We start from the raw sequence: 16,783 nt of genomic DNA on the forward strand, positions 1-16,783 counted from the left end.
AGGAAACCCACACAGACACGGGGAAAACATGCAGACTCCACCCAGACAGTGACCCAAGCCGAGAATCGAACCTGGGACTCTGGCACTGTGAAGCGACAGTTATAACCACAGTGTTGTTGTGGTCTGGAAGGGATGGGGAAGGGGTGGGGAAGGAGGGACGGCACCATCAGGGGATTAGGTAAGTTGTTGTGACACACTTGTTCACTAATAAAAATCATTGACCTCGATCAATATGATGTCGCTGGCACTTTCGTCCACAATGTGGGTCAGACACCATTCCCATGCCCCATCTACCCAGACATCCAAGGCCCTTCTTCTGCCCCTCCCCCACCCAGGTGCAGGTGATGGGTGGGCGCGAGCAATTAGCAGACAGGGAGGGGTCAGATTGTGGCATGGAATGAGGAGCACCAGCGCTCAGCTCTCGGCAGATTATCAACACCTCCCAGCCCTCTACAGTGACCCACTTACAGCGGCAACACAGTCCCATGACCCTGAGTAATGTTGCACAGACCGTGGGCGGGGGTGGGGGGGGGGAATGTGGAGATGGGAAGGAGGATGGTTGGGGAGAGAGGGAATGACAGACGAGACTACGTCCTATGTGAACTGGGTGAGGGTGAGAGCCTGTCTGGCCCCCCCGGGTTTGCCTTACCCTCACTGCCGCCGCCTGTCCTCCATCCTCTGACTGGTCCTATGGGTCCTCCCCAGCCTCGTCTTCTAGCCTCTCTGGGTCCGTAGCTTCCTTGTCCTCGGATGTAGCCACATGATCCTCTCCCTCAGCATGTTGTCCTGCTGCTGTTGAGGTTGTGGAGGACACAGCAGACCACCACAAAGCGGGTGCCCCTCTGGGCTGTGTACCGCAGTGTACTGCTCGCTACCAAACTTAGAACAAATTTGGTTGGATCGCGCCCTTACTTTTTAAGGCACTGGGGAGTTTCTCACCAGTTTAGCCCACACTTCAAATTATTTTCATCACTGGAGAGATTATCTCACTGGCCAGACTGGCTCCTCAGAGATTGGGCCACCATTTTGAAAGAGTGGCCCGATCTCTAAGTGAGCTTGAGAGTTCCCCCCCCCCCCCTTGGGAAATGCCACCCTCCATACATATAGGCATTACACCATATACCCCCAAGTGAGGACACCCCGCTATGTAGTTCTTGAGGGCCGTGCTCTTAAGGACCTCCACCCTTGAACCCCCCACAAACCTTCGAGGCCCCTACTTAACTGCCCTGCATCCCCACCACCTTTCATGGGCATGGCCTTCCTCAGGCCATGATCCTTGGCACTGCCACCCTGGCAACCGGCCATCCTGAAACTGCCACTCTAGAAGTAGCCCTGCTGGCTTTGCGGTGTCACCTGGGAAGTGCTAAGGTGCCCCACATTCCAGGGGGAGAGCCAGGGGGTCACTCTGCACTATCCCTGACCACCCAGGGGCCATCAATGGCTCAGAAGAACCCCAGGGTCTGTTCCGTCTGGTCCAAGTTTGTGTGGATTGGCACTGAATGACACCCAACTGAGGCCTCCCTCGGGAGGCCGGTACATCCAGGAAGGCATGCACGGCCTGGTCTCGCCAATTGTGGGTGAGATTCTGGTTGCGCCGCCTTGTGGACTGCACGGTAGCACAGTGATTAGCACTGTTGGTCCCAGGTTTGATTCCCGGCTGGGGTCACTGTCTGTGTGGAGTCTGCACATTCTCCCTTTGTCTGCGTGGGTTTCCTCCGGGTGCTCCGGCTTCCTCCCACAAGTCCCGAAAGTCGTGCTGTTAGGTAATTTGGATATTCTGAATTCTCCCTCCGTGTACCCGAACAGGTGCTGGAATGTGTTGACTCAGGGATTTTAACAATAATTTCATTGTAGTGTTAATGTAAGCCTACTTGTGACACAAATAAAGATTGTTATTATGATTATCACGTGACTTGGGCAGATTCTGCGAAGTGTCCTGGCTGCCATGAAGCGCACGGGAGGCCTCACCCAGCATTTACCGGCCATGCCACACCCCCGGTCGGGCGCCATAGGGCTGGTAGATCAAGCCCTCTGTGTTCCGAAGTCACAATACAGTTCAGCCAAGGCTGCTCAATCAGGCCACAATCCCCACTCCACTGGGCCTTTCATTATAGCTGCCAAACTGTAAGAGGAATCTCAGAAACAGTGCAAAAGCAGCATTCTGCATCTAACTCAAATTTTCTCAATTTTCTGAGTGCAATGCTTAAGCTGAAGATGATACGGAAATTCAGGAACAAGTATTTTCTTTTACTTATCATGTTTCTACTGTCCTCTCCACTACCCCCTCGAGGGCAAGACTCAAGGTACAAGCATAGTTTTACAATTGCTCATTCAAGTTGCCATTTATGATGTTTGAGCTTCAGTGCTGGTGGACCTCTTGATGATAAGAGGCATCATGATTGATCCCAATGCCACCGACATCCAACATCCAGAGTTATAAAAAAGGAAAATACCATGGATGTTCAAAATGCAAAATAAAAACAGCAAATGCTGGAAATACTCAACAGGTCTGGCAGCAACTGTGGAGATAGAAGCAAAGTTAATGGGCTAAACCGCACCACCCCCCTCCCTCCCCTCTCTCCCTCCCTCCCCCCCTTTCCTCCCTCCCCTCCCTCCTCCCCTCCCTCCCCTCCCCCCTCCCCCCCCTCCCTCCCCTCTCTCCCTCCCTCCCCCCCTTTCCTCCCTCCCCTCCCCCCTCCCCCTCCCTCCCCCTCCCTCCCCCCTCCCCCTCCCTCCCCCTCCCTCCCCCCCTCCCTCCCCCCCTCCCCCCCTCCCCCCCCCCCCTCCCCCCTCCCTCCCCCCTCCCTCCCCCCCTCCCCCCTCCCCCTCCCCCCTCCCTCCCCCCCTCCCCTCCCCCCCTCCCCCCTCCCCCCTCCCCCCTCCCCCCTCCTCCCCCCCCTCCCCTCCCCCCCTCCCCCCCCTCCCCTCCCCCCCCCCTCCCCCTCCCCCCCCCCCCACCACCCCCGCTCCCCCCCACCCCCTCTCTGGCCTGCCTGTTCCTGCCCCAAACTCAATCATGATGGAAAGCAGCGGGATTCCCACACGCCACACACCACCCTGTTGCCTGATTAAATGCTAGGTTTACATTGTTAATAGAATCACAAAGATAATTAGAGGGAGGAACTTTCATCTGTTTTGCTTGTGCTGAATTGGAATAAACATTTCACAGGTAAACAGTGTTCTTGCAATTATTCCTCCATTCCTTCACAGGTTAATAAAGGCTGGTGGAAATTCTGCAAAACTGTCTTGTTAATGTTTGCATTCTTTTCATGGTTTACTGTTAATATTTTTGTTTACTTACCCTCAGCTTTTTGACGCTCGGACAAGGATCATTAGAGAAACTCTCAGTGTCGGCAATTTGAATGTCTGCTTTCTCCAACTCACTGGTCAGATCATTCCTCACCTGTCAGCACAGAAGAGAGAGAAATGATTGGTAATAACTTCACAAAGGACTGACGCATTCTTATGATTAAGTTTTCATACAGTACGCACAGTTGGATTGATATTTAGTATTTTTCTTCCAAGCTGGGAAAAGATTTACCAGATCAGCAATGATTTGAAACTATTAACTATCAATTGTCAATATATTCATCATCTGAATTGGCATTATGCGCCACAATTCAGGAAGGTTCTGTGATCATGGAACTACCCCTGTCAAGACGATGAAGCAGAATTATGGCTCTTTTGTCACTGAGTCACAAGGTTCTAGGTTCAAGTCCCACTCCAAGGCTTGCATACATAAATCCAGGACTTCAGTTCCTAATGCCTATGTTGGAAAATACATGTGCTTGGGTCAATCTGACCCATAATACTCTGCATAGAGTCAAATAGCTTGTACCACTGTCAGGATTTGAGAGGAATGGTTTTATGTATGAGGTGCTGGCATCTCTAAAAACGTATCAGAGCAAGAGTAAGGAAATCATGAACATTCTGAAAAATAAGAGAAAGGAAAGATAGGCTTGCATTTATATCGCTGTTTCCACAACCACAGGATATCTTGAACCATTTTACAGTTAATGCAGTACTTTTGAAATGTAGGGTCGAATTTAACGGAAACATTTATAACTTATTTTGTGGTGGGTTTTGTACGGAGTTTCTTGCTGGCTATTAAATGACACTTAAGGCGCAATTCTGCGGAAAGATTTTGAAGTGGGGTAGCGAGCGGGAACTGCCACGAGCTGCCTGGAATTCAGCCCGGCTCGCCAGTCCCCGTTAACAAGGTCAAAAAGCACTTAATCAGCATTGCACAACCAACCCGACTCAGCTCGCGGCCATGGCATCGAGACAACCGGCCCCAAGGTTTGGTGACACGGATCTCGAGAGGCTCCTAGATGTGGTCCAGGGCAGGAGGGATCTCCTGTTCCCCCGAAGGTCCCAAAGCTGTTATCCCCAGTCTCCTCCAGCGCAGAGGAAAACACCTCGTTGGGTACCGTTAGTGGAAAGGCTTCTGGGACAAAATCAGTTGAGAACCACATAGTCGCGGATGTGTATCAGGTGGAGGCAGTCATGCTCTGGCAAGACAGTAGTCAGAGGGCTGCTAGATCTCAGGTCCCTAGCTGGTTCCCATCCAGTGCTGAGCCTGTGGAACATATCCTGGAGCTAATGGAGACATTAGGCAGTGGCTGGGACATTCAGAGAACAATGTCAGCAACACTCCACCAGGTCCATAGCCGATTGGAGGAGTCAAAGAGGCTACGGATGCAGGGAATGTCGCCGGCAATGCGTGACACTCAGGCCAACACTGCTAGGGTGGATACTGCAGTGGAAATCCTGGCGCACGACATCGGCACCATTCGTGGAGGTGTCTCAGGCGTGGCGCAATCGTGATGGCCATGGCTGAGGGCCTCGGCAGAATGTCCGACTCGCTGGGGACATGACCAGTGCCAGGCCGACCTTGATCTTGGTAAGCTGCTGGTTGCCTTCATATCTGATGTGCGTCCTGGGGGTGCACCCAGAAGTAGCGGTAGAGCAAGGGAAGCCAAACATGTTGAGGATCAGTGTGAGTGCTCTGGGTGGGAGGGGGGGGAGTGGAGGAGTAGATGAGGGATGGAAAAGACTGGATAGTGCATTGGGGAGAGGGGGAGGGTGGGGATAGTGGAGCGGCACCATCGGGAGAGTGGGGCAGTGGTGTACACTTACATGAGGAACATTGAACATCCCTCACCACAACTAGTATGACACCTTTGGCTCTTTGTTCCATGTTGTGGACCGACCACCAATCCCAAGCTCCATCTCCCCCAGATACCTCCAACTTATCGTCTATCCCAAGCAATATCTGTAAGGAATTGGAGAGGGTGTGAGACTGACAACCAGCGATATTTTCCACCCTGGGATCCTCCAGTCCTCCCATCTTCCCATCACTCCTTCACTGCCCCCACCAACATGCCCTGCCCAATACACTCCCAGCCGCAGCGGGTGCCCCTGCTCACCGGACCCCAGACCCTGTATGGAGACAGCCGCACGTAATGTTCCCTGGACCAGGTGCTGGCCCCCTCCCCAGTGCAGACACCCCCGCTCTGGTCACGGAAATGTCCCCGGTGCTGGGGCCCAGTCACTGGGTGTTCGGATGTTGGCCTCTGCGTCTACGCTGTCACAATGTTAGGGGTTTATTTAAGAGCTCCTAACAGCCAGCAGGAGATAGAGGAGCAGGGTAGCATGGTGGTTAGCATAAATGCTTCACAGCTGCAGGGATATGCAGACAGGTCTTGGAAAGATGCATAAACAATAGGGTTGTTGTGGTGGGTGATTTTAACTTTCCCTATATTGACTGGGACTTACTGCTAGAGGCATGGATGGAGCAGAATTTGGAAGGAGCGTCCAGGGGGGTTTCTTGAAACAATATGTAAATAGCCCAACTCAGGAAGGGGCCATATTAGACCTGATGCTGGGGAGTGAGCCTGGCCAGGTGATCGAAGTTTCAGTAGGAGATCATTTCTGGAACAGTGATCATAAATCTGTCAGTTTTAAACTGCTTATGGAAAAGGACAAGAGTGGTCCTCGGGTGAGGGGGAGGGCAGGGATAGTGGGGTGGCACCATCGGGAGAGTGGGGCAGTGGTGTACACTTATACGAGGAACATTAAAATACCAGGGGGGAGGCTAATTACAACAGCATTAGGCAGGATCCGGAGAGTGTTGCCTGGACAAGGCTGTTTGAGGGAAAATCAACATCCGGCATGTAGGAGGCTTTCAAATATCAGTTGATTAGAATTCAGGACTGGCATGTACCTGTGAGGATGAAGGATAAGAGTGGCAAGTATAGGGAACCTTGGATAACAAAGGACATTATGAATCTTGTCAAAAAGAAAAAGGAAGCATTCGTAAAGTCTAAAAGGCTTAGGATAGATGAAGCCCTTGAAGAATATAAAGCAAGTAGGAAGGAACTTAAGGTAGGAGTTAGGAAGGCTAAAAGGGGGCATGAAATGTCATTGGCAAACAGGTTTAAGGAAAATGCTAAGGCGTTCTATACATATGTAAAGAGCAAGAGGGTAGCCAGAGAAAGGTTTGGTCCATTCAAGGATATTGGAGGGAATCTATTTATGGAATCAGAGGAAAAGGGAGTGATACTAAATGAATACTTTGCCTCAGTATTCACCAAAGAGAAGGACTTGGTGGATGAGGAGTATAAGGTAGAGTGTATAGATATTCAGAGTCATGTTGATATTAATAAACAGTAGGTGTTGGGCATCTTAAAAAGCATTAAATTAGATAATTCACCAGGGGCTGTTGGGATCTACCCCAGAATACTAAGGGAGGCAAGGGAGGAAATTGTTCGGACCTTGTCAGTAATCTTTGTATCTTCGTTGGCTACAGGTGAAGTTTCAGAGGACTGGAGAGTAGCCAATGTTGTTCCATTGTTTAAGAAGTGCAGCAGGGATAATCCAGGAAATTATAGGCCGGTGAGTTTTATGCCAGTGGTAGGGAAATTATTTGAAAAGGTTCTTAGAGTTAGGATTTAATAATAATAATAGCTTATTGGCACAAGTAGGCTTCAATAAAGTTACTGTGAAAAGCCCCTAGTAGCCACATTCCGGTGCCTGTTCGGGGAGGCCAGTACAGGAATTGAACCCGCGCTGCTGGCCTTGTTCTGTATTACAAGCCAGCTGTTTAGCCCACGGTGCTAAACCAGCCATTCACCACTCATATTTGGAAACAAATGGACTTATTAGTGATGGACAGCATGGTTTTGTGAAGGGAAGGTCGTTTTTCACAAATTTGATCAAATTTTTCTGGGGGATTGGAAGCCCTTGGGTGGTTGGTGTCTGGGCCGGGTGGTACCCTGGCACTGCTGATACCACCCGGGTACCTTGGCACCCCCAGCCTGGCATCATGACAGTGCTACCTAGGCACACATCCCAGCCTGGTGCTGCCAGGGTACTCAGTTGTCAGTGGCAAACTGGCAGTGATACTACCAGGGTGTCAGTCTGGCAGTGTCATGGTGCCCAGGTTCCATTTTGCCCATGCTAGGATCGGGCCTAGGGTGCCCTGCCTGTGTGAGGTGAGATGTGGCGGGCCCGCGGGCCCCCAACAGGTGAGTGGGGCATTGGGAATTCCAGCTGTCGCATCAGGGAGGGGTTGAGAGATTGGGGTGCCATTTTTTCCTGTACCGACGAGGTCTGCTCGTCGGAGCTCCTCAGTGCAGGAAGTGCAGCTGAGCGTGGACTTGGTGGGGCGTTCCCCTTTGAAGTCTGAACAAAAAACAGAGTTCCATTAGATAGCGGGGTCGTTCTGGCATTACAAGTGCCAAAAACTAATCCCGCCCAAACAGACTCTGTGACTAACGGCGTTCCACAGGGATCAGTTCTGGGGCCTTTGTTGCTCGAGGTGTATATAAATGACTTGGAAGAAAATATAGCTGGTCTGATTAGTAAGTTCGCAGACGACACAAAAATTGGTGGAGTTGCGGTTAGTGAAGAGGATACAGCAGGATATCAACTGGTTGGAGTCTTGGGCGGAGAAATGGCAGATGGAGTTTAATCTGGACAAGTGTGAGGTAATGCACTTTGGAAGGTCCAATGCTTGTAGGAATTACACAATAAATGGTAGAACTCTTGCGAGTACTGACAGGCAGAGAGATCTGGCCGTGCATGTCCACCGATCACTGAAAGTGGACAACGCATGTGGATAAGGTAGTCAAGAAGGCAAACGGCATGCTGGCCTTCATCGGTCGGGGCATTGAATATAAAAATTGGCAAGATATGTTGTAGCTGTACAGGACATTAGTTAGACCTCATTTGGAATATTGTGTACAATTCTGGTCGCCACACTACCTGAAGGATGTGGATATTTTGGAGAGGGTATAGAAGCGGTTTACTAGGATGTTGCCTAGTATGGAGGGCATTAGCTATGAGGAGAGGTTAGATAAACTCGGTCTGTTCTCACTGGAATGACAGTGGTTGAGAGGCGACCTGATAGATATCTACAAGATTATGAGTGGCATGGACAGAGTGGATTGTCAGATGTTCTTTCCTAGCGTAGGAGAGTCTCCTCGATTAAGGACACTGGGGTAGAAATGCCACCCTATCCAACAGCTGCCAACCAATCAGAGTTTGACAGCATTTTATTGAAGGCAGTGCAGGGGCAGCTAATAATGCACTCAGTAGAGGCCCAGCAAGGGACTCCAGGCCAAAGGTGATTGAGAGGGGGGTGGGAATCATGGGATGGAGGTCATGGGGTGAGGGCTGTGAGAGAGACGTTTGGATAGGCAGTGAAATTACTTTTAGAAGCCCAGCCCGCTTCCCAATGTTGGATGCCTCAATTAGGCACGGAGTGCTTTTGCGCAAGAGGTTCCAAAACCTTCCTTCCTCCAAACCCCAGAGACCTGCAAACAATCATGACTGGGTGTGCTCTTCAGGTTTCCTCCATGCAATTCCGCTGCCCACACTGGTTCAATACCAATGGTGGCAGGATAAGGCTCTTAAGTGGGCACTAATTGCCTACTTAAAGGCCTCAATTAGTATCTAGCTGGGAAGGCTGAATTGGTCAGAGGCGGAAGAGTGCTGGGATCCTCACCTGGCACCTTCCCACCCAATTAAATGCCCACCCATGCCTCCAAACCTGTAACCAGGGAGACTAAAAGTTCACCCTATTGTTCTGTTTGAACCTGGGGAGGGATTATCAGAAACAGCCTACTGAGAAAAACTGCTCTAACAACTAACGTGCTCAGCATCTATAGGAACTAACAAATCCAGTATGTACTATTGCGCAAACATTTTCCATTACATTTTCACACTTTTTGTTAGCTTTTCATTGAAGCTGTAATAAAGATATTTTTCTCAGTAACGGATATGATGATTTGATAACAACCTGTTACCATCACCTTGTTGCACAGACAAATATGTTTATACAAAATAGAGAGCTTTGATGGCTTTGCCAGGAGCAGGACCCTGGGCCAGAAAAGGCCAGTGCGGTATGTTTTATATTTATTTTTCATTTTTCTTTGTGGATCAAATGAGGCAAGACTTCTCCTTTAGACCTCGCTGAGAAGCCTTGACCTTCCTTTCACCTGGTGACTGCTTTCCCAGTTTGCAGCAAGACCTCCCACTAATTGCCATGGACTGTCCCTCTCAGGCATCAGGCTGTGGCCTGCTGTCACTTATTTAGGTTCCTGCCTGCTGGCCAAGTTGTCAACATGGCTCACTGTCAGGCTGGAGACTGCAGAATGTTATTTAAATGGAGCCTTGCCTTTAAGATCTCTTTTCCTGGCTGGCCGCAACAACACACATTTAATGTTCTGATTCCTTTAACTTCCTGATGAACATATTTCAATAACAATAGGGCATTTTACAATATTATGCTGCAAATGGATCTCAACACAATCTATTATAAGTTGAGTCAGTCCAGGGACATCCTGATCCTTTGGGAGCAATATAACTCACTAGCGGCTGCTCCCGCAGTAGAGGTAACTTTGGTTTTAACCTCATCGGGTCGACTCTCGACCTGGCGAAGGTGCGTCCATGTCGATAACTTCTCCGCTTCCCACTGGAACATTAATCAGCTCTTCTTCGGGAAGCTTGCAGCAGCATTACTTTCACCCATAGCAATAACAGTGACAGGCATACTAGGGACAGACTACTCCACTGTTTCTGTGTACCATTCTCGTCTCCGTAAATTTTCCGGGTATTTCTTCACCCTTTTTCCTTGGACATCTATCTCAAATGATACTGGACCTGTTCTGGCCACTACTGTTCCAGGTATCTAATTCGGACCAGCACCAAATTTCTTTACACCTACCAAGTCGTTCACCTCAAATGTTCTCAGTTTTTGTCGAATCATGATGTTACTTTTCTACACTCTGCTTGCCTCCACCCTCCCTGCCAAATTTGGAAACACCAGGTCCAAAATGGTCTGAAGAAGCCTACCCATCAGCATCTCGGCAGGAGTTACTCTGGTAGTTGTGTGAGGAATCATCCTATAGGTAATAAGAAAATGCGCTAATGTGTTCTGCAGGTATTCTGGTGGTTGCTTCTCATGGCTGCTTTAAAGGTTTGCCACAGCCCTCTCCACCAATCCATTTGAGGGGGGGGGTCGGGTGAGGAGGGGTGGTATGGTGTGGTATACAAATGCTTAATGCCGTTTGACAACATGAAATGCTGGAACTCCTCACTGCTAAATGCTGGCACATTGTCCGAAACAAACATCTCCGGCAAACCATGGGTGGCAAAGGTTTACCTTAACTTTTCCACTGTTGGCAAAGAAGTCATGGACTTCATTCCATAGACGTCTGGCCATTTTGATTGTGCCTCCATTATAAGTAGGAACATGGTGCCCATGAATGAGCCTACAAAATCAACATGAAGTCGCACCCACTGCCTACCTGGCCACTGCCAAGGGTGCATCATGACTTCTGGCGGTAACCATGTGCTTCCAACGACTAGTACACGAGGTCTTTTCTGCTCATGAAAAGCGCTCTCTTGATCCTCATTGCCAAATGTAATAACTAGCAAGGAATGGCGACCAATAAGCAGACTAACTGTAGGACTCTTTATCAACAATGTAGCCAAGTACAGAAAATGATGATAATGATATTGATGACTTTGACTCCAGTTTCTAGACTGGTTAGGGTCACCCACTCTCAACCCCAGGATTTGTGCGCTCTGGCCCAATTGGCCAAACAGGTCGCATGACCCTTCAAGAATCCGCCCTTAAAGGGGCACACTGCCACACACAGCTTTCTATTAATATGGGGGGGCTGAGAGATTTCCAGATTCACCTCATTTGGATAGAGTTTAAGATGTAAGGGGCTGGTTTAGCTCACTGAGCTAAATTGCTGGCTTTTAAAGCTTTTAAAGCAGACCAAGCAAGCCAGCAGCACGGTTCGATTCCCGTACCAGCCTTCCCGGACAGGCGCCGGAATGTGGCAACTAGGGGCTTTTCACAGTAACTTCATTGAAGCCTACTCGTGACAATAAGTGATTTTCATTTCATTTTTCATTCATGTACCAGGCACTGAAGATATACCAGACATTGAAAAATGAATGCAGGTGAACAACAGCTGCTCAAGGAACCTCATGGAGAAGATAGTCAAAATAGCTTCTGACAAGAGAAGATTGAAAAGGTCTGAAAATATCTTTCACAAGACCAGGAAAGGATGCTTTCATCTGTCTATCTATTGCTAAGATAATGGTGCTCGAGTGTAGCTTGCTTTTGCTAAACTCTTGCCTACAATAACAACAACTTTCATTTATATAGCACCATTAATGTAATACATCCCAGGTGTGTCATCAAATGAAACTTGACATGGAGCCATATAGGGAATGGGGATATTAGGACAGATGACCAAATGTTTGGTGAAAGGGCTAAGTTTTAATTTTCTTCCTCCAGGCAAAATAATAGAAAACTTTTCCCGTAGGAATGCCCAACTTCCAAATTTAAAATGCAACTGTCAAAGATGATAGTGCTAAAGGTCTAAATATAAACATTGTGAAAATAAAACAGCACCAGAATACAAATTTAAGCAAAGTAAACCCCTGCAATGCTCTTTTCCTGCAGGTTGCAAACATTTAAAGGGATAAAAAGCACATTTGGGGTGAACACAGAGGCCACCTACGCTTCCTGTGGGTGTGATGCACTGTCAGCCACTTGCTATGTCCCACACAGGGTTGTAGAAGAAGGACTCACACAGGTGCATTCACCACATGGGTTAGAAGGCTTTGAATTAGTGTCATCCTGAAGTAACAGAAAATAAATTGATTGAAATTATGCCCGGATTCCTAATTTGGACCAAACAAGACCTGTGTCCATATTTGTTCACCACTCTTCAACGATCTGGCACAGGGCTGCACGATGGGCCCTGCACCATCAATACTTAAAAGCCCAGACACTCAAATTGCAGGTAAATCAATTTTTTGAACTTTTATTTATAAGTGTTTGAAAGTACTCTGGAGTATTTCTGGAGGTGTTGTGGTGATTTCCTGGATTTCCCAAGAGAAGGACGTGCTGGGAGTTGGGAAGCGGTATAAGACAAGAACATACTGAATCTTCAATGTTTACAACAGTTTTGGATGATATGGGCTCAGTCGCAGCTGGCTCCATGATGTGGAGAACCTTCCTCCCCATGTGGCTCAGGAGGTACAAGTGTCCTTGTCCTTGTTCAACCATCTTGGTTCCTTTCTATTGAATGACAACTTATCCTACAAGAGAGGGCAGAATGTGCCGGTGGTTGCACTGTGTTTGGGTGATGTGCCTGCCATAGCTGAATAGCTGAATGTATGTGGAGGTAGCGGGAGGTGGATGTGAGACTGGCAGCATCGGTAGGTGTGTGAGGGTGAGATGGAGTCTCTGGATGTTCGGCATGAGTCATTGAGTGCCAGCGCGTTATTGATGTTCATTGATGATGCCATTCAATTTCTAGCCCTAGCTTCATTTTAAATGTTAAATCTATTGGTGAGCAACTTGTAACTTGAGAGTGAAACAGAATTAACATTTCAAGTCTGCATGACTCCTTCCTGGACTTGAACCATTTCATTCTGTTTGTCTCTCTAAAGATGCTGTTAGACCTGCTGTGTTTTTCCAGCATTTTCTGCTTTCATTTCAGTTTCCACATTCGCAGTATTTTGCTTTTATTATGGTAACTTGAGAAACATATTTTATATGGACATGATAAATACCCGTTGCATCCCATTGTGAATCACAGAAAATTGTCCATACATTGAAGGCCATCCATTAAATATCATTATGTTAAAATGAAGCTCTGACCTGCTTTTAGCAAGAAATTTTCAGGAAACACATTACGAGCAGGGATCTGACATGCATGGTCGCTGCCTCACTTCTAACCTCCCCCTCCTTGCCACCTGCCCAAACTTACTGCTGGCAGGAACTAATAGAAAATCCTTTGCAATGGTGTGCAGACTGTGTGTAAAAACTGAATGTTTCTGTAATGCTATTGTCGAGCTCGAATGAGGAACCTCCTTCTCTGCAGAGGCATTGATATCCTGCAGGTTTTTATACTGCGGTGAAGTGGGTCTTTGTGCAATCAGGGCTTTCATTTTATAATGTACTTGAAATGTGTGACATTTATGGAAGAACACTAAGCTGTAGGTTACACCAATATCCTGAGCAGTCCTGATTGTTTGGAGAAAAGTATATTTTTTTTTAGAAAAGAGCCTCTTCGAAACAGCAGGCTGAATTTCATTCAGTGTACAAATGTACATCGCAGCAGGAATGCATTTCCTGCAAGACAAATCCAGGGATCTATTATATTGCTCCAAATTATAGAGTGTGGCATTCCAACGTTAAGCTGAAATGTTTTACGCCCTAACAGTTCCATTGTGCTGCTCTTCTGTTTGCCTTTCATTAGTTTATATGTTAGGAAGCTAATGATGGAGCGAAGGAAAAAACTATATCAGGTTAAGTAAACCACAAGATAACAATCTAAAAACTCTGTGTAGATGCGGCTATAGGGTCAGGAACGTCAGATCATTATAAGGAAAAATTATCATCGGGGTAGTGTACAGGAATAATTTTCACTGCTGTGCCAATTTGCCTCATTTGCAGAGGGCCACCACCCCTCTGGGTCACAAGGTTGTGAGCCTCAGCTCAAGTCTTGGGCCAAGAATTTGGCTCGGAATGATCCCGGAACCAAAATACTGGGCCTCAATCCTTGGGGGTGAATTTGAGCCTCGCACTAGCTGTGTGCAGGATCCGTGACACAGGCAGGAAATCCCACGAGAATCAGGAAACGCTAATTTCTTTGAAGAGATTGCGTTCCTCGATTTTCCCCGCCCTTGCCGGTGTTATCACTAGGTTCACATGTGAACCTCATTTGAACAGATTTATATTTATTTCAATATTATGAACAGGTTCCCCCACCGCATGATCACCCCCCTCCCTAAATATTCATATCTCACCGGCATGATGTCATGTCGGCAATGTTTATAACAGGTTTACCCAAACTTGAATAACTCAGGGGCATCCCTCTGGGGCACAGAGGTAAGTATTGTCATGATATGCAGACACACAGATAATGATATACAGACAAGCAGCTAATGGACACAGAGAACAGGACATGACCAATAAGCAGGCAGGACATGACCAATAAGCAGGCAGGACACTCAGAGGTGGGATCTGACTATAAAAGACACGAGGCACTCACACTCCACCTCTTTCCACTGATGAACATCTAGAGAGTCAGTCAAGTGTGTTGTTACAATCTCACACCTCCACCAGGTGGCTGAGCTAGTCTGGTTCAGTCAGACAGTGTAACCACACTTAAGTTAGCAGAGAGTCGGGCTCACAGAGAACTGTGCTAACTGTGCTATTAGTTCAATAAACCTGATTGAACTAACCAAGGTCTGGAATATCTTGCTGATCTAAGCTGCATCCAATTGCAGCCAGTGTTAGACCAGTGTACCGAACACGACAAGTATAGCTGGGGAGGGAGGGAAGGGGACATGCCCGAGCTGTTTCCTGGCAGTGGCCCAACCTGTGCAGGGACACTGCCAGGGCACAGCTCGGCACTGCCAGTTTGACACAGTGCCAACCTGGCTGTGCCAACTTGTGCCAGGGCAGCCCTTAATGGAAGCCCAAGGGGGGTATATTTATTTGTGCTGGGGGACGGTGGGATAGCAGACACTGAGGGAGGGGGGCACCAGTGGTACTTCCGTGGTGTTGTTGGGGAGACGGAATGCCGGTAATGATTGTCAGGTAGGGGGGGGGGGGGGAAGAGGGGGAGAGCCTCAGATACCTCCGTGGTTGGGGCTGGGGGCCGATGGCTTCAGTGCTCTATGAAGCCAGCTGCCGATTCTATCAGACCCCACCCCATCAGGGAAAGGGTGTAAACCATGACCACTCACTTTTTTTCTCCAAGAGGTTCGATATTTGGAAATTTACATGTCAGTTTTCAGTCTGAGCCTGACACTTTGCCAAATTTTGGTCAGATTCCACCCCATATTTAAATGAGACAGCAAGCTGTGGATATATGCATTATTACCTCAGGCAGCCAGGAAATCAATATTGAATTTTGGGCCCACTGCATTACAGCAGCCACCCTCAGATAGCTCCTGGGGAAGGATGAGAGGGACAGGTTGTTATGTTCCTTGTATTGTTGTCCTAGATAGCCAAAGTCGTAGTGTTTACAAAGAATATAGAACTATATGTTTAAACCAAAGCGAGTTTATTTTACACTACTTGAAATGGTTTGCACACTCTACTGAGTAACAGCTAACAAAATAATAGTATTGAATCTATGTTACAGTAATTAATTATCCCTCGCTAATACATCCTGCACTCCAACTCAACCTCACACTATCCTTCTTCATCAGCTTTTCCCAGAATGCCCAGAGACGCAGCCTTTTATAAGACTACTTAGTGATGCCATCTAGTGTTGATATACATGAACATCATCTTGTTCACCCTTTACTCTCCTTAGATTATACATATAATTACATCCCCCTTTTTTTGAAACGTTTGTTCAGTACAAAAAGGAAAATATAAGTAACATTATTACATGATACATTGAAATGTATGCCAAAAATTAACAAGTGAGTCAAAATTTGTTAAACAGTTAATTTGTGTTTCTTTACAAATTCAGTCTGTCAGGTTTCTTTCTGATCCTGGATGATTTCCTCAATCCAGTCAATTGAGTAGTAGATTTGTCCAACGGCTTCTGGAAGTCATCTTGTTGCTCATCAGATGCTGTAGTCGTATGTAATAAATTATTATCAAACTGAAGACATGGAAATAACAAGAAGATTTGACTTTCGTCTAAGAACAGAACCATCAGTCGTTTTAACAATGTACAAGTGAGGTGATGTTTGGCGTATGACCTGAGCTAGAACAGACCATCCTCCAGTGGGAATCTGAATTCTCAGCCGGTGAGCCTAACGTCTGTGGTGGGTAAGGTCTTGGAGAGGATTATAAAAGATACGATTTATAATCATCTAGATAGGAATAATATGATTAGGGATAGTCAGCATGGTTTTGTGAAGGGTAGGTCATGCCTCACAAACCTTATCGAGTTCTTTGAGAAGGTGACTGAACAGGTAGACGAGGGTAGAGCAGTTGATGTGGTGTATATGGATTTCAGTAAAGCGTTTGATAAGGTTCCCCACGGTCGGCTATTGCAGAAAATACGGATGCTGGGGATTGAGGGTGATTTAGAGATGTGGATCAGAAATTGGCTAGTTGAAAGAAGACAGAGAGTGGTAGTTGATGGGAAATGTTCAGAATGGAGTTCAGTTACGAGTGGCATACCACAAGGATCTGTTCTGGGGCCGTTGCTGTTTGTCATTTTTATAAATGACCTAGAGGAGGGCGCAGAAGGATGGGTGAGTAAATTTGCAGACG

The 16,783-nt window shown here is 47.5% G+C and overlaps 1 protein-coding gene across 1 annotated transcript in view; it reads right to left on the bottom strand.

Moving 5' to 3' along the window:
- gabbr2 (gamma-aminobutyric acid (GABA) B receptor, 2) overlaps positions 1 to 16,783 on the bottom strand; it is a 1,146,382-nt gene that overhangs the window by 341,431 nt on the left and 788,168 nt on the right. The window contains exon 4 of the mRNA XM_038797583.1: positions 3,302 to 3,403. Coding sequence (XP_038653511.1) covers positions 3,302 to 3,403 — 102 coding nt within the window. The remainder of the gene's footprint in view (positions 1 to 3,301; positions 3,404 to 16,783) is intronic.

This window comes from Scyliorhinus canicula, chromosome 5 (assembly GCF_902713615.1).
Source record: "Scyliorhinus canicula chromosome 5, sScyCan1.1, whole genome shotgun sequence".
NCBI classification, from domain to species: domain Eukaryota; kingdom Metazoa; phylum Chordata; class Chondrichthyes; order Carcharhiniformes; family Scyliorhinidae; genus Scyliorhinus; species Scyliorhinus canicula.